Raw genomic sequence first — 26,200 nt, forward strand, 5'->3', positions numbered from 1 at the left:
AGCCACACTGTGTTTCCTTTGTGCCTTTATACAAGACCAGGGACCTTGTGCACTCCTTTCTCCCTTAGCAGTGGATAATTTAACACTATTTTTTTCTTTCCCTTGGGTATAAGTTGTCCCTGAAGGAACTAGAACTGTGCCATGGTAAATGAGAATTAGACCCTCTGCTTCTCAGATACACAGATTAATTTATTGTGTTGGGAAGTGAGTGCAAAAATAATTGAAAGAAAAACCCCTGAATAAATACTGATTTTGCATCAGCCCACAAATCAAATTGATTAACTTTCTAATACTGTCCAAGGGAAAACACTGCTGTAATATTAAGATTAATTCACTACTAAAGGCTGTAGAAATGTATTTTTACTATATCTTTGGCTATGTTTATGTTCCCAGCTGCTGGATTTTATTTGAACGCTGGAACACAAATGTGCTTGGTTTTTAAAGGAAATACTAAGCAGTAGTTTGGCTAACTTGAGGTGAGGGGGTATCTTCAGAAGGGTAGAGTAGAATAGAATAGACTATTTCAGTTGGAAGGGGCCTACAAGGATCATCTAATCCAACTGCCTGACCAATTCAGGGCTGACCAAGTTAAAGCGTGTTATTAAGGGCATTGTCCGAATGCCTCTTAAACACTGATAGGCTTGGGGCGGTAGCCTGAACAAGAGCTAAAGCACATTGTATCGCTGCTCTGGGTGGCTCAATGAGGAATAGCTGTGTTGTCGGCGGTCGAATTGCTTTGGTACGAAGCTTGAATTAAAACATGCCTATCAAAATAATTTTTATATGGTCACTAACGAAAGCATTATCAATGCTGCATAATTTTAGTTATTGGAACAGCCTTAGACTGAAAGTATTACAGTGTTAACGTACATAAATATCTCATTATTGATGAGAATTGACCTCTCCCTTACCTCTTACTTTTCTTTGAAGTTGATAGGCCTAAAATTACCTTGAATTGATTCTTCAGTTATCAGCAATACATTTGCATACTACTTTTCCACAACATGATTATGTGTGATTTTGTCATTAAGCAGCTATCCAATAATAACATTTCATTGCGAATACTGAGAAGGTTTTAAAAGATGATACTGAAAACATAAGTTATACAATTGCTGTCTTTGCCTGTTGGAATAGTGTTGTTTGATACTTTCTGCAGAAGTTAACAAGAAAAAAAGTGATGCCACCTACTGCCGGTTAGAGACTTCGTTCCGTCTGTGCTGCGAACTGGAAGCGTGCAAAGACGTTTGGTCTTTTGCTTTCGAGTATAGAGTCTAGTTGATGCATTCCACATACCTCATGGAGGAAGTAAGGCATCATAAAGTACAAACATAATAGCAAATACTAAATAATGCTATTGTGGGGAATGTCTGCTTTTTTACTGTCTTCATGATCACTTCCTTCAGCCACGGTAGGTATAAAGTCCAAAAGTAATGTCTTGAAGAGAACTTGCATGTTTGGTAATTCATTTTAAACAGCTGCAGATAGAATGTCTGCTGTGTTATTTATTCACGAGTATGGATGCTATAATAAAACCATTGCACTTAGACATATCTGAAGTTACCACTTTACCCATTTTCATTATTAAAAGAGATGAGAGGGTCTTGTCATGTTCATACTATGCGCCATAGGTGAAGAAAATCAGATGGAGAGTGTGATGAACAATTTTCCGTGATGGCCGTAGTCTGAGCAGCAGCAAATCATATATGGTTACATGTGATTCTAAAATAGGGGAATCTTCCAAAAGTTCAGGTGAACCTGATGTTTATCTGTCCTTTTCCTCTCTGATCCTGCAAAACATGGCAGTGAGTACCTTATCGTATAAATCAATGTTCTTACGGGGGTGACGGATTTGAGGTGGTAGAAAAGATTGTATGGACAAGTTATGAGAAACAGTTGTGTAAAAAGCTAATACTCCAAAGGACAAGACAAAAAGAATGTGAATGAAATGAGTTGGTAGCACAAAGCTTGTTATCTTAAGAGTGTTACTGAAGTGAAAAATAATACCATGCATTAATTGTTCGTGCTTCCTCCATAACATCTGGTCCTGGTCACTGTAGTGCCAAGACACTGGTGATTTCCAAGTCCAATAAACTGCTACAGTTCCTGCGTTCCTTATTTAGTAGTGCTTTTTAAGAAGTGCTATTTTTATACAGCGTTTCTTATGCTAAATTCAGCCTACTGATTAGAGGGGTAAAGCTGCATTTGTTTTCCCTTATTAGAAGAAAGTATAATTTGCATGGAAAAGTTCCTATTTTTAAAATGAAGAAAATAGAATTGTGAAGTGACTTTATTTAAAATGCAAGCATTTCTGAGTAGATCTTCCTTTGTCTTAAGAGTGGTAGTGGAAAAAACTTACGTATGCCTGTTAAAATTCTCTGTAGAAATTCCTTAGTTTTTAAATATTACCATCATAAAGTATCAGACTAATTTCCTGTATTACTTGCTAACATGTACTTCATCATGACAATTGAGAGGAAGAATCAAATGGAAATAGTAAAACACCTCAGAAAAAAAGTGTCTTTAGTTTGATTATTATTTGTTGCATTTAATAGTTTTCCACTAACTTATAGTATGTTGTTTATTAAAAGTGCAACTTTCTAACTATCAAAGTTGATAACCGTGGAAGCCAGTGCTGGCTGGAACTGTACCCTTCATGGGACAGGGAGGGGACATTCAGCATCTTTCAGTGCTTTCTTTGATCCCACTTTTATCTTACCGGTATGCATCCAAAGCTGGATATGATGGAAGTGGTGTCAGAACATTAACTAACAGTAACAGAACAGCAGCATCTCTTGTGAATGCCATTTTTCTCTGCTTGCTTCTGGTTCCACTTTGCTCAGTGTGGTATTATATAGTGGTTAGAATTATGCAGGACAGCCTGTATTTTTCTTGCATCATCCACATGCTAATTACAAAGAGAAAATCAGAAAGGTTTTAATGGCAGTTTGTTGTACAGGCTGTGCCTCTCAGCCTAGCTCTGTTAGCTTGTCCATGTTGAGGTTCTTAAATAGTTCTACTGTGTACTATTCAGGATGAGTCAGCTTTGCCTTTAAAATCTAGCTCTTACAAGAAGAAAAAAATGAATTGGTGGTGATGAACCTGACCTTAGAAGTGAGTCATTTATAGGGCAAAAATACATGAGAAAAGATCAGAAGATTCTTCATTTTTCCTTTTTCTTTAAGTACCTGTAGACTAGAGGTTTTCACTTTTCTCTTGGATTAATTCTATTCATGTATCATCAAAATAGAGAACTATCACAGGGGATTATAATCAGAGTGTTGTAATTCCAGGTTACTGGCAAAAACAAGTCTCAAAGAAAAAGAGCTACAAATAAATGAATAGTGTATAACATTTTTTTTTAAACAAAAATAATTGATGGATGAGCAAACTAGCACACCAGGGCAACAGATGCCTTTCTCCAGGCAATGTAGAACCTTGTTACCCAGACAGTGGTGTCAGATTGTATTAAATCTACAGAAGTCATCCTCCTACCGTGAATTTTTATAGTCAGTCCCCATATCCGTAGGAGAATTTCTACTTTTGCTCTGTTACAAACACACATTTTTGCCTTCATTTCTGCACTTGAAAAGATGCAACTTATATATAAGGTAACACAATTCATTTTTAATGCCTTTTATTTTTAATTTTTCATGGATGTTTCTTTATTAATTGTCTCATGTTTTGTGAAGTATGTACTGGTGTGTGAGCCTTTAAATCTGTGTGGTGCTCTGGGCATCCCTTAAAAAATGGCACACCGCAGGACTGCTTGTGTTTATACACATTTGGGAGGGCTGTCAATTTTCTGATTCAGTTTACTTTGTAGATTCTGACAAGATCATCCTTAGTGTTGTTTTCTTAAATCAAAATGCCTGTCTGAGCTGAGAATGCCTGAAGCATTCCTTACATCCAGCAGGAAATATCCTTGCTGTTTGGAATTTTGTCTGACATGCTGAAGACATTTCAGATTCTTTTTGCAAATTATGCTACTTACCTTCCTGACATGAATACAGCGGGATTGACATACCACCACATACGTAATATACGTAAGTATGGTTTACGCTTGTATTTAACTTGGTAAAAAAGCTTAAGCAGGAGCAATCTAAGCTCTGTGCAACTTCTGCCTATATACATTAGAAAAAGTTTGGGTTTGGTTTGTTCTGTAAGTCGATGCTAATCTGTGACAATACTTTCAATTTTCTTCTGAGGGAAGGTGAAATAGTTCTACATACAGCTTCTGTTGTTTCTTTCCTTATCATTAATTTTCCACATTCATTTCTCTGTAAAATTTTTGGATGCATGCTAGACTAGTAATTAAATTGCTTCAAGCCCTTGGTTTCTTTTAATGGGTTTTATGTAGCAGCATCGTTAGAAAGGGGGTGACAGACTGTTCAACTAATAATTGAAACCCAATGTCAAGACTGGTGAGAAGGTTTTTTGTAAGTATGAAGTACTGCTTCCTTTTCAGTTGCACATTAGTCTGCTAACATTTAGTCAGCATTTGCCTTTATACTGTCTTGGATTAACTGGCTTGATGAGTTCTTAATCTTCACTCTACTTGTCTTTATTAACAGCTGCAGTGTATTGATTTGCATAGGTTAAATGGTAGACCTCATTTGACTCTAGTAAAATATTGCTTCTTAGGCACAATTAAATTGTCAGAACTGTTACATACAGCGAATAAATGAAGAGCAGGGGAGAGGGCAGCAGGGGAAAAAAGGACAAAACTCTCATTAAATTTGTAAAAAGAAGTCAAAAGCTATTTGTATAAAAAAACAGAAAGAAGGAGGGAAGAGTGCCTGGTAATGCTTTCCACAGGTTTGTTCTTTGGACTGGTACTGGTTTATTGTCAAGAAGTTTAAAAATCTGAATCATGTCAAGCTTCGAAATAAATTGCAAAATCCCACAAAATCTCCTTTTAGGTCCAAGCAATAACAGAGTGATGCCTCTTTGCATGTGCCCTTTAGAATTTGGTAGAGTTATTAAATTGAGAGTGGGGAAGGCTGTAGTGGAGAATCCCTAGCATTCATAGGCAAGCTGGAGGCAAGAAGCACATATCCAGCCTACTGCCAGTAAGGCTGTCATTTGTGATGGCTGCCCTATGTATTTGCTGACCTCTTCTTTCTGTTGACTTGGAGGTTCTGTTTGGAATTGGCAGTTGTAAGAGCTGAAGTGAGAAGTGTTGCCCTGTTGTTAATGCATTCAGTGCTAGCTGCCAAGTAAAGAGAGAATGGAAAAATACTCTATTTATTTCAGTATAGCATCTTAAGGAAGCGTAGCCTTCCTGTGCGAGAAGAAACATAGCTGGGATTTTCAAAAGGCATCTGTCTCCCTTAAAATGCATTTGAAGTTTCAAAGCTCTTTCAGGATCCAACCATAAAATCCTAATGAAGACAACTCACAACGTAGTAAAATGATAATCAAATGTGTTGGATTCCCCACGAGATGAAAAACACCCTTTTGTGTGCCACTCTGGCCGCAGTCAAACGGGCGTATACACCATGGCGGTATGACAGCACTTTTGAGAAGAGCAGCCATGAACTGGCAACTTTCAGAGACTGACTGTGGGCCAATAAGAATTTATACCAGAAATTTGAGTTTTCTGGTTTGTACATGGAAGAAAACAGTAAAAATATCATTTTCCTCTACCTGACTTCAATTCTCTTTTTTAACATATGAATTGCCTATTCGCTGGAGTTTAGTTCTGGGGTAGCTGGGATTAACTTTGATCTTTTTCATTGAAGATTTATATTTAACTATTCTGGAAAATATTGAGGTGGATAGTGTTAAGGGACCAAATCACTGAAGTCAATGGATTAGACAGAAAATCACAAACTGCAATGATGCATAACTATCAGTTGCAAAAATCCAGGTGGTATTTCACAGCCACAAGAGAAGAGGAGATGGTGAGAAGAGGAGATGTATAATGAGTACTGTGTGTTTCTCCAAGTAAAAGTTAGCATCTGGAAACATTCAGCACTGGAGAAACTGGTCGTGAGGAATTTGGGAGAGAACATAACTTTGTTGAAGTACTATTCATGTATACAACACAGAAACTAGCTTGTGTTCCCCTTTGGGCAGTAGTACGTGCTGCTTCAGTTAACCATATCACAGGTTACTTTGAGGGACATGAAATTCTATGCAGTAGCTGAACTATTGCAGCTGAATCTACCAGAATTCTTCTGTCAGACCCCATGTTGTAAGGGTTCATTATTGTTGAGAGAATACTCAAGTCAACAAATGATTGAAACTAATAGTCTGGGAATTTCTGAGTTGACAGTAGTTATGACTTGGATCATTTCCAGAAGACATAGCCCAGTAAAGGAACTTGCTAAAATTGACAAGACTTTGGTTCAGTTGCTGGCTTTTACCACGTTATTGCTCTGATACCTTTGAGTCATTTATTCTTTGTTCCTTAATGCATTTTCTGAGAGCAAGCAATCTAAATATTGTAAGTGTACATGTATTTATGTCACTTCCAAACACACTGATAATATATACCAATACATTACATCCTTGTTGCAAGTACTGCAAGTAGAAACTTTGCACCTGAGTTTTAGTTGCTGGGTCTCTACCTGTGTATTTTTTAGGCTAGAAGTGTGCCAGTAATTCCTGCTACTGTTTCAGGTGATTCTTGATCTTTATGGATTTAGTTGGGATGGGGAACATAGGTGGTGCTTTATCCTGGCAAATGCAAAAGAATAACTCAGAGAAATTGCCATTATGATGAGCAGAGATGTAAGTGAAAAGAAATAGGCTTATAACTAAGGACCAATGAAACTGGGATAGTTACTGCCCTACTTCTATTCATCCTTGCAAATAACATGATAAAAATGTATTTTCTTCAGGTAGGACTAACAGCCAGCCCAGTTGCTGTGTCATCTCTCATAAACTGTTTTCCATTCTGGAGAATTTAAATAGGGTGTGAAAGATGCTGGCCTAGATTGCCATCAATTACTCCTCCTCTCCTTCCCCCCGCCAGCCCCCCCAGTTTCTGTTTGAATTCCTTTTAATGACATTATTAAAACCCGGTAACTCATTGTCACTTGTTCCCCATTACAGTCAGCTGAGCAGTATTGATTTGTAACAAACGCAAATTGATCCATTAAAGTCAATGTCAAATCTGGCTCGACAAAAGCCTGCAGTTGTAAGGGTTTCAGAGCAGGTAGTGTAGCTTATTTTCACCTTGTAAAGTGCAGAATAGACACGCAATGCTTTACAAGTGACTTTCAGCAATTAATAAGACGCAATGATTTATTTGCATATCCAAGGAACTGTTCTGTTCAGTTTGTTGCTATTATAAAAATATTTACTGAATTAATTCACACCTTTGAAAATGCAATGTGAGCGAAGAAATTCTTCTCATTTTGGTCCTCAGAACTGTCTAGCATCTCACAGAGCCTGACTGCCACTTTTAATTGCACCCTGAACAACAGATTTAACAGACTTGAGAAATTATAATTGCTGAGCTCCTTATGGGCGAGGTGATAGGTATATCTGCAATCAGGAGACTCTGAATATTCTGCAGTTTGTCGTCTTAGTTTAGTTCGGTACAGTAGCACTTAATACTTAGTCAACAGAACGGCTTCCCACCGTTGATGAGATGTTCTGATACTGTACGATGATGGTGCTGTAACATGTCATTACTTAAGCTGAACTAATTTTCACTATCCTTTGTTAATGTTCAAATTCAACTATCAGACTGGCATTCCAGGTGGAGGTAGAAATGCAGTATCTTCTGCGGAATTAATTGATATGTTAAAATCACTGTTACTCAGAATGGACTTTTCTGTGTGAAATGTTTTATAAAACTGACATTTTATTCTCATTTTCTATAGAAAAAATTATTCACATAATCATACTATCTGTTTAGCTGACCCTATAAATTTTGAACCCAGTGGTTAATTTCAATCAGATTTGGATGTCACACCTTGTTAGATACCAGTCAAGTAGCCAAGGCGGAAATCTGTAAGCTTCATTAGTTCTGATGCTCAGGTAATGAAGCTTAGGAAACAATTTAGATAAACAGTTTAACAACTTTTGTTCATTGAAAACACTAGTTTTCTGTTCAAAACATGGATCTGGTGTGCAGAGAGTTTTGAAATTGATTTAAGAAAGATATGCTTAACATAGCAGGTTTTTTGGTTCAAGTACTATGAAAAACATTTAAATATCAGAATCTTTAAATTCCTTTTTCAGGGCTTACGTTGGTAAATCAAAAATGGGCAATATAATTTTTTTTCATATTGAGAATTTTAAAGAGAAATTGTGGTAAAGCGTTAATTGAACAGTTTTTCTTAAGACCTCAGCAGAATTAGTAGAGAAATCTGCTGGTAGTGTGGATTTTAATGTGCAAAATCATAAATTATTTCAAATCACTCAAAAATGGGCCCAGTTTTGCCCACCTTAGTATAGTTTTTGGCAAATATAACCAGTGTTTTCAGAAGATAATGTATAATGCACACTGTAGGATGGAAAGATTACAGATTTCCCAGCTTGACTGATTGCAGCTTTTATAAGGAGTTGAATTTAAGATTTAATCTCAGACAACTACCTTTGTGAACTTGTGCAAAAAAGAAATTGTCAGAAATATCAGAGGATGCTGCTGTTTTTTCCTGAGCTGCATGTATTTTGATTTGTGTGATCCTGACAAAGCGTTTCCACCCCTCTCGTTTGACCTTTGACTGTATATTTGAGTTTTATTTACTTTTCCTTTTTTCTCCTTATAGTGCTGTCTAAATAAATGAAAGTACATTCCTGAGGCTGTAGTTAATACCTCCATCTTTAGGCATAGGTTACTTACCTTTTGACTTCCATCTGCATTTCTGATTTGCCTGCCACTGTAGTACATAGATGCTCTACCTAGACTCTAAAAATGTTTGTATTAGAATGTGTATATATGCATATAATATAAATAGATACACATTATAAGTAAAGTGAAATATGTGAATATAAAAATGTGTACAAGAGTATACATTCCAGTTGTTGGCTTTTGCCCTCAAAATGCCTTCCGAAGACCTAAGTCTGATACCATTACTTTTTTTCTGGGAGCCAAGTCTCTTTCTCTTCCCAGCTCTAGGTGAGGCAGCCAGGTTTGAGCTCTTTGTTACATCCACAGGGAGATTCTTTTATTATTATTTTTATAGACCTGTGAAGTCGTGTAAAGATGTGCACATCTTTAATCAGATCATCTGCTGAAAACATGTGGGTTTACGATAGAGCCAACTGTAACTGCAAGCTAATCTGCTGCTTCTGCACCTTCAGTGCCTTTGGCTCTGTGCCTGATATTACTCTTAATAGTTTGTTAATACCAAATAATGCAAAAATATTGCTTCCTTAAGCACTTAATAGGATGTACTGTAATGGAGATAAATGGTCTATAACACTCTTTACTTGTGTTTTAGGAAAATGAACTGAAGGATGCTGTGCAAGAAAAGAATCGCCTGAGCCTTCAGTATGCAAGTGTGTCCCACAAAGCACTGCAATATGACCAGGTAACGTCATGAGCACAGAACTCATACATTCATTTCTTACAGAAATCAGGCTGCAGAGAGGATAAAAGTGAATTGTACAGTCATTTTTTCTGATTTGCTTGCTTCTACTTGAGAACACAAAGTATTTTAATTAAAAATAAATTACAAAAATTTATTTTATGAACAAATGTTATTTTCAAGTGAAAATTTAAGATACTGATAGACTTCAGAGGCGTACATCATTCCTCTGATGCATATTTTCTTAGTATTGTAAATTGGTATTAGGCTTTGTTAAAAAGACTTTTTCAGTGATTTTGATGAGACTTGATTGAAAAATTCTCTTCTTTTTCTGAAAAATACTGATAGAAATAATTGCTATCTAGTAGGTTTTTTCCTACCCTTCTGAATTTTTTCTTTGCATTTTTAAATTTCTCAATAAAATGTTGAAAAATCTCTTGTCCAGCAGCAAATGTCCAAAACTCTATTTAGCAGTTGTTATTTTCCCCTGTAGCATGGCACATGGCATAGTCTCAGCTATTCCAGGTCCTGATATAAAAACTGTTTTAATAGTAAGCATTTTTCTTCAATTCTTTTTTGTGCCTGTTATGGGACAAAAAATATCTTTCTGACTACAGTGTGATTATTGTATCTATGGCAAATACTGCATGGCGTGACTAGCATGGGAGGAGAGGCTGATGTGCCTTACCTCACCACATATGCATTCAGTGGAAGAAACATCATGAACCAGCCACTTTACAGGGCTACATTTAGCTAAAAATAAAACTCCAATCTGGGATTTCTACAGGGCTTAAGTGAGTTGCTCGGCAACCTCATTCATATCGGAAGAGCTGTAACTCACATAGGCTCTGATGAAAGCCCATCCTCAAAGCTTGCAAAACAGTGGTAGCTGCTTGCTTTGATGTCTCTGACGTGCATGTGTCACAGAGTAGCCCACTGCTCCAAACCAAAGGACGTCTGATTAAATCCCCGAGACAGTGCAAATTACTAAAATTCAGATGGCTATGTATGTACTCTACATTTTGTGTGTAGTACCTGGTATCAAAGCAGACCTGAAATTTCCTATTGCTGAGGGATTTAAATTGTTTCTATATAAAAAGGCCATGTAATAATACTTTATAATAGGAGGAAGCCATGTGTATCATAGCATCATTTAATTTTATTCATCCATCTGTCTAGAATTTCTCCCTTTCCTAATGTTTTTCTCTTCTCTTTATTGTTGTTTACACATTGCCTTTACTCTTTATTTCACAAGGCATATAAAGATGAAGTCTTAGGCAGTTTTATATTCTAGCTGACACAGAAATAGCATGCAGCATTAATGCAGTGAAGGCTGAGTACATTGGTGACACTAAAAGTGTTAGCCCTCTTACTGTCAGAAAGTGAAGAACTATGCGGTTAATAATGATTTATTATAGGTAATGTTTGTCTCTTACAATAGTGAAGAGCTTGAGGTACACTGAAAAACCTAGTAAAAGCAATTTAAAATATAAAGGTAAAATGTCAAACTTTAACACATTAGCCACTAAGTTAGTAATAAAATTACCTTTTACTATTGTAGTGTCAGAATTTGTCATACCATGGGTGTTTGTTTCTTCAAATATATTAAATACTGTGAAAGGCACAATGCAGCAATTCTGGATACCTGTGCTACTAATTTAATATCACAGCCTCAGTAGGATCCAAGTCTTGCTTTAAGTGTACCCCCTCACTTTTAACAATTTTAACAATATGCAGCCTTTGCAGTATACCTTGAACGTTAGCAAACCTTGTGATTTCCTTCTTGCATAACAGGTTTTCTGAGGGAATTACTTGGGTTTTTCTGTTTGTGGCTTTCGGGGGTTTTTTTACCGCACCCAATGAGGTTGAGGATAGATTGTGCAGTTTAGAGTACATTTTATTATTCAGCAAGTGTGAAACTATACAACTTCGGATGAGGAGGTTGGAGCAGAATTCTAACAGTTAGGGCTCAGCCCTGAAGGGGAAAACCTGCCTAAAATAATTTATTCTTTTTCACCCTTGAGAGCTGGCCTGAAAAACAGGCCAATTTTATCCAAGCAAATGGGGCTGGAGGAGTGTTTATGCATTCTGTTGTGTAGCACAGCTAGAACTACTGCTCATATTTGCACAATGTAGTTGCTGAAATTTGACTCTAGAAAGGAGTAGGTATGGGGCTGGCTACCTTTAAATCCACAAAATAAAGCTAAAATTGTACATAACTTACATGATTTAGTTTTGGTACTCTGCATAAGAGAAACAAAGTTGCATTCCTGGAGTGGAGTACTTGTGAAAGGATTTTGTGTGGTTAGGAGTGCTGTGACACTGGGCTCTAACTTGGTTTTGTGTCCATCTGAATATATATGGGCTAGTGTTTTTATGTAAAAATAGAATAGGCATTATACATTCAGAATTGATTTCCACAATACCTGAAATCATACCATTTTCATGGTAGTTTCTGAATAATGTTTTCTGAACAATGTAAGTCGTTTGAGAAATTGGCAGGTCACTAAAGACTAGAATTAAGGCAAATGGTGGGTTATAAGGCTGACGGAGCTTTTCAACAACGAAAAAAACTGTTGGTTTGTTTTGGTGCGCTGGTTTTCAATAACTAGTTTCTGTTTAAGTGTTCAGGAAGTGGAAGACACTTTAGCAGTATTCTGGCCTTCGTAACTGACTCAAATGAGGGTGCATTTAGTAAGCGTGAAGGTATGCGATGAAAAATAAATTGGTTGATGCACTGAACAGAGAAACATCACAGATCAAAATGTTCCCTGTTTCTGTCATGAAACTAGAACTGTTTATGATGGCACTCTATTTAGGTCAACTGTTTTTGCCACTGGGAACATTGATGTTTTGATGTGCTCCTGTGTGTAATTCAAGTTCATGTATATCCCATATGTTCTTAAACAGCCCGCTTGGAGAGAGCATTAAACTCACATTTAAGAACAAATGTTGTCTAAACAAAAAAAAGCGCAAATCACAGACTCATCAAGTTTTATGCTGCCTTATGGGTTATATAAATGCGTATATCACAGCATTCTGTGTGATACACAATCTTCAGAGGAGAAAGTCCTGGCAAGAATGCCCTGTAGAAATATTAGAAGTTATCAGTGTTGCTGGAAGTAACAAGAGTAATTATTGGAAGGTGGTTGGTAGATTTAGTTGTGTTCTTTCCAACCTGCAAAATGAAAATATACACAGAACTTTGTTCAAAAGCTGATCTACCAAAAGAGAAAGTAGAGAAATTATCAGAACCATTTCTGTATTCCTAAACTTTAGGTAGTTTAGGTATGCGCTTTGAGATCCTAAATGAAAGCTCCTGAGATGTGTGAAATATCGACGGTTCTACCTGTTTCTAATTCAACTCTTTCCAAAATTACATTAGCAGCCTGATAGGTACCGTTTGTTCTGATAGCCCCTGCACTGCCAGCAGGGAAAAACACACAGCAGAAAGGCACTGTGCTCACTAGCTCCCAAAAATTATTCAGACTATGATGACTAGTAAGTTTTAGAAAATTCTTTACAAAGGTAGTCAGTTGGTATCAATTGTTTTAGAGACAGGGAAAACTACAACCTGAGGAAAATAACCTTTTCTGGAAACTTATTCAAAATATTGTACTTCATTCATCCTCAGTAAATTCACTGAGAATCACAGACAATAACAAAATTGCACCGTTGATGGTGATACCTCATTGCTTCCTTTTTCCACTCCATTATTCCTCAACAATGTACGTTGACTGATCTGAGCAATGAAATACAATACAAAGGATGCAGGAAGTTAATAGATTCTGAAAATCCATTGTTTAATAGTTTCCTTAGTTATAAAGAAATGAGGGAAGAGGAAAAGAAAAATCTGTGCACAGAAAAAAAATCCTGAGGTTGACAATAATTGTATCAGTTCTTGTGGAAAACATGATTTGTTCTATTTTTCTCTTTCTTTTTTCTAGTCCACTGCACTCTAAAGAGCCCTCTTACAAAGATGAATACGAGGGCTGGCTGCAACCATTTAGGTTGTTTGGTCCATGGCAAAATTTGCAAGTTAACAAACTGGAGCCAGAAGGCAAATAGAAAGGCTGAATCAGTTTCCAAAACATCACTTTAGAAAATGTCCAGGAGATATCCATGTCAGAGATTGCTTAATGCCATTCGTTCTTTAAAAAACCCAAGAAATTGCAGTAATTAAATTGGAAAAAAAAAGTACTTGTCACTTCCTTAACTGGAGATAGAAAGAAACATGAGCTGCACCAAGATTAAAGCCTATGCCTTATCCCAACGCTTTGTACTGCTTCGCCTTGCCTTAGTCAGTAATCCTGCCAGCATTGTTGGTGCTTCTGCGCTGTGTTGCAGTTAACAAAAGAAAAAAGACGCTTCTTGGAACACTGTTCACTAAAACTATTATGGCTCACTCTTTTGCTTTCTTACCGTCTATCAACATTGCAGGGAAGTGGAATAGTATGTGAACATTATGTATTTTTTTTACCCAGGTATTTATTCTGGTGGGTTTTCATTCTTAATGTAAAACCTGCAGTTTCTGATATGATACAAACTGTAACAATCCTGTTGTTATACATCAATACAGGACATAAAGTCATAAAATGATCAGGGATAAGAAATCAAATTTTCAGCTGATCTGAATCGAAGAAAGAACTTTTCCATGGCAGGATAAAGTAGTTCAATATTATATTTTCTTATTTTCTATGTGTGTTTATGAAGTAGTCACTATCGCTGATGATTCACAAAATCCTGTATAAAAAGACTTAGTCATACTGAAATGGTTAAGCTAGCACCAAGTAAATGAAATTGGAAAGCAAATCCTACTTGATGAGTATCTGATCCTTTAAAAACTTTCTGTATGCAAATATTTTAAGGGAGAGCAAGGGTTTTGTTGCCGAAGAATACCTATTTTTTAATTGTAGAGACACTGATTTCAAAGGTTAGCACAGGCTGATCATTTATATTTGAGTTTATTCTGAAGTCAGTTTACACTGAAGAATAGTCCAGAAAAATGCCCATGTGAGTTATATTTCTATATATACATTAGATCTCTGTCTCTTTATATAGCACACCCATCTCCGATGCCTCTGAGATCGAGAGAAATTAGGAGTTGTTTGATTGTCATTTATTTTGTGCGTTATATAGTATAATTATTTAACTTTGCATAACTTACGCATAACTACAGTTTCGTTGCCAGATTGTAGTCCTTGTCGAAGGAAAATGTGTTTCATGCATACATGTATATGAGACACACACAATTACCTCACTGAACATTCCCTTCAATTTTTTACGCTTCTTTCCTATTTTCTTTGAACTTTTTTACCTTCTTCCATTTTAACATGCAGAAATGTTTGTGTCAGATATAGTTTTCCCTTCATTAATTAGTTGTTTGGGCAATAATCACATTTTAATTTTTCTAGGTAAAATCAGACTATGACCACCTTAGAGAAACCCTTCTCAGAGTGACCAAAGAACGAGATTTGGCTGTAAAGGGAAAACACCAGCTCCAAGCCAAGCTGGAGAACTTAGAGCAGGTCCTAAAGGTATGTATAATGCTATAAGGCCTGATGATCCAGTACTTCCATTACTCGTTTAATATTCCTGATGTTCATTCAGTGAGTCACAGAAGTATAAGTGCATTGCAAACTAGGGGACTGAATGCCCCTATTAATTATGATAGAATGTATGGAATACAGTAGACCAAGTGCCTACAAGGAATCTCAAACTATCGGAGGAGAGATCTTTATCTGATACTTTATAAGTGACTGGATGTAGGTTTTCACTATACAGTTATTGGAGGTAAGTCAAGATGAGAAGAAAAGGATGAGAAGTGACTATGCTGATGAAGGAAATATGAACAACTGCCAAGATATTTTACTTTAAAGAGGGCTATGTCTGCCAGTCTAACTTGATGCAAAATGTTATTGTGGCCTTGTGAAACAAGCTGTTGAGCTGTTGGTACTAGCTCATATTGCCTGTGCAGAGTGCATCCCATTGTCAGGACAAGGTTGCAAAACCTGCTCTTGTTTTATTAGAGAGGTCTTATTTAGAAAGAATTATAGTGCCTGGTACATAACCACCTTTCTTTTAACATGCTTCTAGAGAAGCTTAGTACTTTGGTGTCTAGCCATGCTTGTTTTCTAGATACATAGTTGCTTTCACGTCATCAATTTGCTGCTTCCTTTTCAACTTAGAAAAAGTCAATAATGTATTTTGAATTATAAGTATATTCTTCAGTAGAGGTTTCACTGTTTAGTTGAAGATGCTGTCCTGCTTCTGTTTTCCTGGTTATTGTGTATAATGCCATGGGACAAACTGATTCTATTAAATAGTGGAATTGACCAGGTGAAGCTAACAGAGACGAGATCTAGCTGAGATGATGGGGTAGAGTAAGAGTAGAATTCAGTTGGAAAATGGAATCAACCAAGAAATTATTACTTACCAGCTAATTCAAGGGGACAATGATTTGTATATGTTGAAACAAAGTGCAAAAAAAGTTCTAGTGATGGGAAGGAAACAGTGCTTTGCTAGGAAACAGCCAAATTCCCGAAGTGTCATTGATTAAATAAAGATGGTAGTCAGTAACTTGATAAGAAAGAAAGAAAAAGAAAAAAAGCCCAAAAGCCATGCCATTACAGCTGTTTGCATCAGGGGAGGAACTGCACTGGTGAGAACTACAGTGAGAATTCTTGAGAGAGAAAACACTTGTGAACACTTGTCTGTACTTCAGAGCATTCAGAAAAATGAAGGATGTGTTTGTCTGGTTAGAATGGAGCATTGACCCAGTGCTGAAACTTTTTTGACAGACTGCCAAAGAGCTGCTTATTTTTCATCTTCTCAAGCCCAAGGTTTTCCTTTTTCAAACCACTGAAGTGGCTAGTAAAGGAGGAATGGATGCCCTGAGAGTAGGAGGAGATGGAAATGAAAATAAGTGGTCTGAGATCTTAAATTTCAAGCAAGACTTTTCTTTGCAGAATGTTTTAATAATGCTAAGTGGCTTCAGCCAACACTTGTCATAAGTATGATCACTTATTTGAAATTGGATTTGTTAATGATTTTGACTTGCATCAGACTCACTCTAAAAGGGGAAAAATAGTTTTGCTGTTGGCTGCATCAGAATAGATCTGGGCTTTTGGAGATGATTGTAGTGATGAAAATGGCTACCTATCTGAACTTTGAGAAGGAGAGATTTTATTTTTGGCTTGTTGCACTGGTAAATACATTGTTGAAACCCTCTCTCAAGCTTTATTTGATACTGCTCAAAAGGTGAGGAGAAGGTTTTCCAGCTACAGATGGCAATAAAAGGTGGTTAAAAGTTACGTCCTTCTTGCTGAGCCTCCTAAAGACTGGGTTGTTACCAAAAGTAAGCTGACTGCTCCATAAACCACCTTATTCCAGCAGCTTCTGGAAACATGAGCTGTTGAAATCACATACTAGGCAATGCCAAGGGGAGTTAACTGTTATGTGTATTGTTGTGCAGTGAATTATCAATGTCCTATTTACCAGTCAACAGGTAGCACTGATGGAATAAATCTAGAATCATGTGCAAATAAGAAGTACATTTACCGGGAAAGGAAAAATAAACTGCTTAATAGAATAGGAGAGTGATACACTGTTATCTGTCTTTAGACTAATACAACTTTCCCCAGGAACAAGTAGGAAGTTTTTCTCTAGCAATGGAAGATAATTTACTTTTTCTGTTATTTCCTTCCTTTTCTTCTGGGGAATAAAAAACTAACAGTTCCACAGACCTTTATCACTAATTTGCTATTTTACTGTGAGCCATGTGCTAGTACCTATAGAGAGTAGAATCAACACCTAGAAGCTATTCCAACAGATATGGCTTGCCTGTGCTTTCTGTATAACGATTGTGGGATTCCAGCTTGATAGCTGCAGAAATTCACTTCTTCAAGGAGCACATAGTAGAAAGATAAGAGGAAAAAAGTCTAGAAAAGAAATTAACTGTGAATTCATGGCTCATAAAACAGCTGAGGATTAGACTGCTTTAAGTAAATTGGTATTAATTCTCATTTCATCAAATCAAAATACAAATTATTATTGTCTCCTATACTGCTAAAAAAAACACTTTCATGAGCAATGAAACTCCGTTCTCGTACCCTGTTCAGATACTGGGTTTGCTAGGCTTGTATGTTTTTGAACACTTGAAACTCCTCTAATGACAGACTGTGTTTTACTTTCTTAAAACAAATTAAAGAACGTACTTTCTTCTTTGGCCATACCAAACAATGTTCATTTCTCCACTCTTTAATTAGGATATGTACTGGCATTTGACTTAAGGATTCCTCCAAATTTCTTCTGTAGAAGAGCCGAATCTGGTTATTTGACTGATTTTGCTTAACTTCTACTGAAATAATACTTCTAATGCACGTGGGAGAAACATTCTGTAAATCTCCTTCAAAAGTTTTCCTTCACTGAAACAAAAATTATCTAGTGGATATAGAGACCCTGGCTTTTCACATTCAGTAGTTCTCTCCCTTGAGCAGAACCCTTCTGAGCTGGCAGATCACCTTGAGCAGAATTGAAACCCTAAATCTCCTTTTTAGCATTAAACCATGCCCAAGCAGATGCGGTTAATTGTGTATTTCATGTGTGTCCTCATATGCTCGGGAAATTAGTAGTTTGAAAAAATGGTTTGCAGCTTTCCAACCATTGGAAGGTTTTGAGAAATATTTAGCCTGGTTTCCCTGTCAAAAGAGAAATTCAGTTACATCCTGAGATAACAGAAAGTGTATCAACAAAGCAGAAAAGGGAAGATGAAGAACTGCTGAATTAGCTAACTTCAGAGAATCTTCACAGTGCCTCTCACACAGAACAGTTCTGATTTTCTGGTGTGTTCAGCCAGCTTTTCCCATTCATTCCACTGTAATGGTGCCCACCCATCTGCAAGCGCAGATGACAAGTCCTTTGATCAGAGTACTTGGGCGAGAATTAAATTTGCTCCTCATTCAGCATCATGTATGAGCTCTGTCTCATAAACAAGACTTTAGTACTTGAAAGCCATTTGAGTTTGTTCCAGCATTAACCAGTTGCACGTTTTAGAACTGCAAAAGTCACTGTTATAGGAAAGAATGGGTTTCTTTGTTTTGTTTGCAGCTGTAGGTAACACAGTGCAACCACTGAAATGGTTGGAGCGAGGATGGGCTATTCATTGTCAAATCCCCCTGCTGCCCATGAGGAAGCTCGAAAAACAAGAACTGTTTGAGCAGGTCTCTTAAGTGCTATTTCAGAAACAGTTTATACTATACAGCTGTCTAGCTCTATAGTTTGAAAGAAAACTGAGATATCCACAATGTCCCCTGTTCATTCTCTGCTGCGTAGCAGCATTCTTGCCTTTGATCTGAAAGATACACTGAAAAGGTTCCTTCTTCACACTTTCTTTGAAGGATAGAGCATTATTTGCCTATTGTTTTGAAAGATTAAGTCCTTACTGTACTTTTTCTATGATCTTTTAGATGTGGATTTGCTTTCTGATGTTAGAGTAACATTATTAGGACCTCTAGAAAGAGTGCAAAAAGGGAAGTGCAAATTTACATGTTTAGAAAGTTCTAACCTGCCTCACATTAAGGATAGCGATAGCATGGACAAATGGATTGCCACCACCTACACAAACCATGGCAATGTGATCATTGTGGAAGTCAATCCTGAAGGAGGATGCAGAAAGAATTCAGTAGCTCAGAGCTTTCTGCCTGCTGCTCTCCTAGTGATCTCTGCAGTCCTCCTCCCCTGCCCTAACCTATTCCCCTCAGGCTTGGAAGAAGAAATGACAGCAGCTGATGTGCAGATAGGAAGCGTAAAACAGATTTGCAGACAGAACCGATTTGTGAGCAGAGTGGGAGGGGAGGAATTGCTTCTGGTTTGGGGGAGAATTAATTGCTGTGCCAGGGGAGGGACAGATGCTGGGGTGAAGAGATCCTTGCCGCTTTAAATACTAAGTAGATCATGACAATACTAAAATGACTGAGAGATACTTTTAGGTTAACATGGATGACCAAATGGTCTTTTCTGACCTTAAAATCTGTGAACTGTAGATCATTAAATACGTATTTTAGGAAACAGAGAAATTAAAAGCTGGGGAGAATCACAGATTATGTATCACAATCTGTTTCTTCATTACATTTTATAGATTCGCGGTATGGTCACGGTATTAATTATTTATTGATCTCTGCAAAGGACTAGAAATGTTCTGTAGTAGCTTTTGTAAAAGTAGTAAGAACTTAACGGTATCAAAATATGCTGTACCAAATCTGGTACTAAATCTTGAGAGAGTGAAGTGAGACCTTTGGTTTTTTCTGATAATTAAAGGTTTTAATTAAAGGTGTGAGAATGACTTGAGTGCCTCACCATTTCTTGAATATAAGAAATGTGCTGATGCTCCATTGGTGTCAAGTTTTACATAAGACTTGATGGAAGCTGCTGAGCTCAGTAAATGTAGCTTCATGCTAATTTAAATAATGAGTAATACTAGTTAGCAAAATAGGTTATATTCATTCAGATGAGATGAGAATCGGAACCATTATTTTTGGTCATTATTAAATACTCAGAATAGATATTACCCATGAACAGATCCATTTAACTTTTGTACAATATGCAGAGTTCAGAAATGTCTACAGTCAAAATACTGAATCCTCACAAAACTCCTAGAAAACAAGCCATAGTGGAAGCTCAAAACTGACAAATTGGAAAAATCTTTGATGATTTTTTTTGTTGTTTTTAATCAACACGTCAAATGAAAATAAATAAATCCGAAGCAGAGGCCAAACAGAGTATTGGAGACGTTTCTACTTCCTTTGCAAACATATCCAGATTGAGAGAAGTCAGCCTCACTGTGCTGTCCCTCTTTGTTATGAGTAACATGTAGCAGAGAATAACAGCTCATTAAAGGTTAGCAATATGCTTGATAAAATTTTCTCTTGTACACAATAAGAGATATTTTAGCCTGTTCTTGTCAATTGCAGCCACGTATTTCTGTTTCCAAGTGCTGATTCCTAATAGGTTTGTGTGTAATAACTCATGGTGCTGCAGATAAGACATCGTGCTTCTGCTTTGAGGGTATTATGGGAATAATATGTCATTTGGAAAATAAAAATCTTTAATACCAGTTTCACCAGAGAAGAGATCAGAATCTGTAAAGAGATCTTTCTTAACTCCCATTTATTAACAGGGTGTTTGAAAGTTATAATGATATTGGGAGAATAATACCAACCTGTAATGAAAAAGATTTCTATCTGCAAAGTGTATCTTGACATTGTTCAGCTTGTGCTCTTCCCACGAACCTTTCTCATATTGCTTTGAATCATTAGTAGCAACTGTCCGTTAAGAGTTGCTTTTGAGTACCGTACAGTCATTTTTGTCACAAACCCACCTGTGTTAGTTCTGCTCTGTCTAATTTGCTCTAAATAATAGGCAGAGATTAGCAAAGGTAAGCTATTTCTTTTGGGTCATCATTTGCAAAACAAATCACAAAACCATATCCTAGATAAAGAGGCATTTAGGGAATTGTCAACCTAATTTTTTTCCAAGCTTTAATTTTTCAGCACAATGCCACATATAAATGTGTGCCTGATGAATCAAATGGGCACTGTTCACTTGTGCATCACAGAGGCCACATTGCTGGCAATGACAGAGTCGTATATCCTAAAAGAGATTGCTGTCAAAATGCCTGAGCTTAGCATTGGCAATATGCCCCTAAGTACTGACCGAATTAAAATCCTATCCAGTTTCCTGCTTGCCTATCAGTGATACCAGAGAGCTTTTATGTTGAGATGAACATCTGCATGCCTGGGAATGGCAGCGCGTTTGGCTGCAGGTAGCATATGTTGAAGTCTCCTGATAGTTTTTCTGCTTCCTTTGAAACAGCATATGCGAGAGGCTGCTGAACGGCGGCAACAGCTGGAGTTGGAGCATGAGCAAGCCTTGGCTGTTCTCAACGCCAAACAGCAGGAAATTGAACTCCTGCAGAAGGTAAGTGGAGGAAGGGAAAGTCAGGTGAAATAGCAAATTGCAGTGACGGAGCACGGGTCATGAAACAGATCTCCTGGTTTAAAGGAACTTAAACCACACCCACCAAACTGGTTCCTGTTCTGGGTTGTTCTGCGTGATTGCTGATGCAGTTGTAACAAGTGGATGTTTACTGTTGGATTTACCTGACTGTACTAATTGATTTACAGATGTTTATGCTAGTGAAGATTAACCTGACCTGTATATGTAAGTCCTCGTATTTCCCAATAGGAGAAAAGTGATACAAATACATGTATTTCCTTTTTATTTCCATTGCTTCTCTCTAGATTGGGCTCAGGAATATTTGAGCATTCCTTAAAAGTCAGGAAGGAATCCAGTCTTAATATAACGATAATAAAAATATGGGGAATCCACCATTTCCTTGTCAGTTTGCTGGAGCAGTTAATCATTCTCACAGACATATTAATGCTTTGTTGGGATTTCTTTGGCTGAGGAAGCCAAAGCCAGACACTGGCGATTCTTACTACCTTTCTCCACTAAATTAGATTAAAGTAAGTCCTTGTCAAGGTACTTACACATCACAGTTGATCTTCTTTTTCATAAACTAAACCATTGTTTAAGTACCTCATTTCCAAGCTCTTTCTCTAATTCACAAATCACTTTGACTTTTTTTTTTCACTCTGCAACATCTCAGTATTCATTATAATATAAAAAACATGGTATTGAGTTTCAATCTTACCAAAGTCACTTAAAGCTGCAATTGTCTCAATACTAATGTTGTTTTTTCCAATTGCTTGATGAGATCAAAACACAGAAATAATAATGCTAATGATAATTTGGTAGAGAATTGGCATGGAGAGACATTCTCAGCAGAATAAAAAGATGTCTCTAAATATAGTTTGCTTGAAATAGAAAGCTTCACTTGACCAAATGAAATCTTCCAGTTAATTTTCTGTTAGTCTTTCACAATTAATCTATTTAGGCATATTTCAAAATGCCATTTCTAGATATATTCAGCTGTTACTATTTGAACTTCCACATAAATTTTGGACTTAAATTTCTTGGCAAAGCAAAGAAATCAAAGAAAGGTACAGCTTTTCCTCTTGGTAATTTTTGTTACATTCTTCTAATAAATGGGTCTTTTTGTTACAGATTGGCAACAGGAGACAAATCTCTGTAATACTGTTTTCTCCAGTCATTTTTGCTAGGCTATAGCATGATAGACTTCAGGCACAAACGAGGTTGTATTGTATTTGTTATTTTACTCAATGCAACTAGCTCAGCATCTGTAGCCAGTGATTAAATTCTTGTTCAGTGGACCTGAAGCAGCATGGATACAAGATCATTTATGTTAAAAATTGTTATCTAATAATCATTTACCACTAAGTTCCACTAGAACTTTAGCTTAGAACTCCTATACTAAAATCCACAATAACAATTCATCTATGCATTACTAAGTAGAAGCATTTAAGAAATAATTCATTTTCTTACTGGTTTCATTCATTAGCTTGAAATACTCCTCCTAGGACTTTGCACAGACAGTCATTTTCACCCTGAAACATCTAATCCTTTATGTGATTAAGTCACTGTTGTGTTTTTTTTAATTATTATTGCCTTTCATGGTAAGGGTCTATGACAATGTAAATGAGCATTCTACCCATCACATCCCTTGACAAAATCTGCATGTGATATTCATTCTAGATACCACTCAAAAAGAAAAAGGGCTTTTTAAAAAAAAAATTTGATTTTCAGCCCTTCCAAGCTCAGATTCTTTTCCATTGTGACATGTTGGGATCCCAGCTTGGTTGAGATACTTAGTTGCTTCTGTAATTTTATTATTAATGCTATAGAATAAGAATGAAGACCAGATTAGTAGACTGTATGGGTAGAAGAGATAAAGAATTCAAAACATTGGAAGATTTTGGGGGATGTCCATATTGTGCACTGTTCTACCTTGTAGAGAGATAGCCAAGCTACCTGTAGTTCTCTGGGCATGGTAGTGGAGATGAGCACAGACTAATTTTTCCTGCTTTAGCCTCTAGACTGCTGGTATCCAACACATCTCCTTTTCAACATTATAATGCAGTGTATATTGTCAGAAAAACAATTTAAATAAATCTGTTACCTAAGTAACTATATAATACTTTTCTTCCATCATTAAACAGGAATTGCTGGCTCACATTTCAGCCAGAGCTGACCTCCCAATGTACCTAGTACATGCGTGTTAAATTCTTTCTTCCTTTTTTTAATTAGAGTCATCTAATTACTTGAAAAAGTACCATGAAATGAAAATAGTAACTCCAGGCAGTAACAGGATGACATTTCACAGCGTATCTTGTTACTGTTGTAAAGTTGCTGATGAACCACAGAAATGTGCACTTTAAAACAAAGCAAGTTACTGGTGCAGTCTGATGCATTTGCTGTCACAGTTTGATATTATAAATAAAAACTCATTGTGTTTTTAATATATGTACAGACTGATCAGATTTTCAGCCTAAAAGGAGAATATAATATTGTTCATCAAGGTTTTGTGTTGATAGGGAATCAGATGGTCTTTTTCTCCAAGAAAGCCTTACTACAAGACTGTTTGATGTAAAAGAGAGATAGCAATTGATGCAGGTTTTGTAATCATTTATCAAGAACTCATATTCTGGGCAGATTTTATTAAACTTGTAATGATGGGTAACACAAGGCTTTCTATTACCTGCCATCATACTAATGCTCCTGGAGCCAATATTTTATCAGGTGCTAGCAATAAGATTTATTACTGTAGTACAAGAAGAAATATGACTGTGCTTGCAGGATCGAAGGAGGCTTTATTACCATGCATAACAGAGAAGTATAGTTTGGGTATATGTTTTTGTTTTATTGTTGAAGCCAATAAGGGAGTAGGGTAGCCCTCATAGATGAGGCAAGTGAAGTTAACATAGCTGTGTCAGTGTCCATCATGGGATTATCTGGCCCATTATATTAGAAGGACTGTGGGGTGTTGCCCTCTGCTAAACTGGAGGGTTTTAAGACTTTTCTCTGATGAGGAATGTGCAGAATGTGGTCTTTGGGTTACAGTAATAAGGAGCTAAGAGGCAAAGTTAGTGCATCACACGGCTATCAGCCTGATACAATGGTTAATAAAAAGTTTTGCTTATCTTGGGCAAGTGTCAATAAAGAAGATAGTGAAAACTTAAATGGAAATAAAGTGAGGATAACACAAAATTACTGAATGATTTTTTTGTTGTTGTTTTTAAGGTTTAGACTTTTCCTGACAAAAATTTGATAACTGAATTTCTGAGCTACATAAAATACACTTTTCTGCTCTTATTGATTCCCTCTTTTCAACTTTGACTCAGTTGATTGGACCCTAAATGTTGCACTCCTGTTTGGAGACAACCTTTCTTGTGGTTGCCTTGAAGTGTTTTGTGAGCTATTTACGTAGATGATAAATACTGTTGCTGCATGTAAAGAATGAGCTTAATTTTGTGTTGCTTTCTCTTGGCTGGTATGGTACATTTCTAGACCATGAAACTCCTGCAATGTAGAATAACGAGCTCATTTTTCAGTTTTAATTTGGAGGGTTTCAGAGGTACTTCTGATGTGTTCTTGCAGTGTGTTGAGCATGCTCTTCTGCTCCAACAAAATACTGATGCTATTAAGCTTCACTGAGATTCAATCTCCTAAAAATAAGCAGTTATTTCAGTGGCTTGGAACCAAAGCGCTATAGTAATATTGACGGAGTCATCCCTTCGAGACTGTAATTGGCTTTGGATTTGAGTATACGGTATACCACTTTATGTGGTTAGAGCATACTATATGTGGCATGACTAATTGATGTGTCTTTTCTTTTCTTTTTTTCTTAATTATAAAAACAAGGCTCAGGTTGAAGCTAAGAAGGAACATGAAGGAGCAGTTCAGTTGCTAGAGGTAAGAAGATATCCTTTGTGTTACCTTTGCTTGTGGAGGTTCCATTCCGAATGTGATAACTTTACAGTATCATCACTTTTGAAAGTTTCAAGTAATATGTAGGCAAATAGGTTTTTTTTCCTCTTCTAACATAATTGCATCCTTCAACGATTATAATTCAGTTAGGAGAGCATTAGGCTGAGCTGTTGGAAGTGATGTGTGTACCTCAATTTTTCTTTGTATAGAATGGAAATTTTAGTACCTTTTTTTTTTTTTTGTAAAATACTATCAGATACATAGAAAGGAAGTGATCACTTGTAAGAATTATTATCGTTTAGGCTGGAAATATAGCTGCAAATACCAATCAATTACCTAAGGTTCCTAATTAAATACTGTCTAGTAAACATAAAGCAACATGTTTAAAAAATAAAATTTTTAAACTTACTGAAAGAATTTGGATACTTTGAAAAACCTTCAAAGGATGTGGTGGAGAGAGAACACTTCATACTTTTTATTGGAAAACTAGATCTTTTCAAGGTAGTCTGAACTGGGCATTTGAAAACCAGGGGCACCAGAAACATATTTAAATTTTTAATTAGAAACATAGAATAATTCTGTTTGGAAGGGACCTCTGGCTATCCGGTCCAACTCCCTGCTCAAAGAAAGGCCCTCTTCAAAATTACTGTAGGCTGCTCAAGGCTTTGCCCAGTCCATTTTTAAATATTTCTGGGAATGGAGATATGACAACCTCCATGGGCAGCCTCTTTCAGTCTTTGAGCACTTTCATTATGAAGAACATTATTCTTGTATTCTGTCAGAATTTTTCTCTGGATGCTACCCAT

At 36.7% G+C, this 26,200-nt stretch overlaps 1 protein-coding gene across 1 annotated transcript in view; it reads left to right on the plus strand.

Moving 5' to 3' along the window:
* RIMBP2 (RIMS binding protein 2) overlaps positions 1 to 26,200 on the plus strand; it is a 176,313-nt gene that overhangs the window by 96,184 nt on the left and 53,929 nt on the right. Inside the window, 4 exon segments of the mRNA XM_076353292.1 lie at positions 9,402 to 9,491; positions 14,903 to 15,025; positions 21,360 to 21,464; positions 25,329 to 25,379. Coding sequence (XP_076209407.1) covers positions 9,402 to 9,491; positions 14,903 to 15,025; positions 21,360 to 21,464; positions 25,329 to 25,379 — 369 coding nt within the window.

This window comes from Aptenodytes patagonicus, chromosome 15, assembly GCF_965638725.1.
Source record: "Aptenodytes patagonicus chromosome 15, bAptPat1.pri.cur, whole genome shotgun sequence".
Taxonomy (NCBI): domain Eukaryota; kingdom Metazoa; phylum Chordata; class Aves; order Sphenisciformes; family Spheniscidae; genus Aptenodytes; species Aptenodytes patagonicus.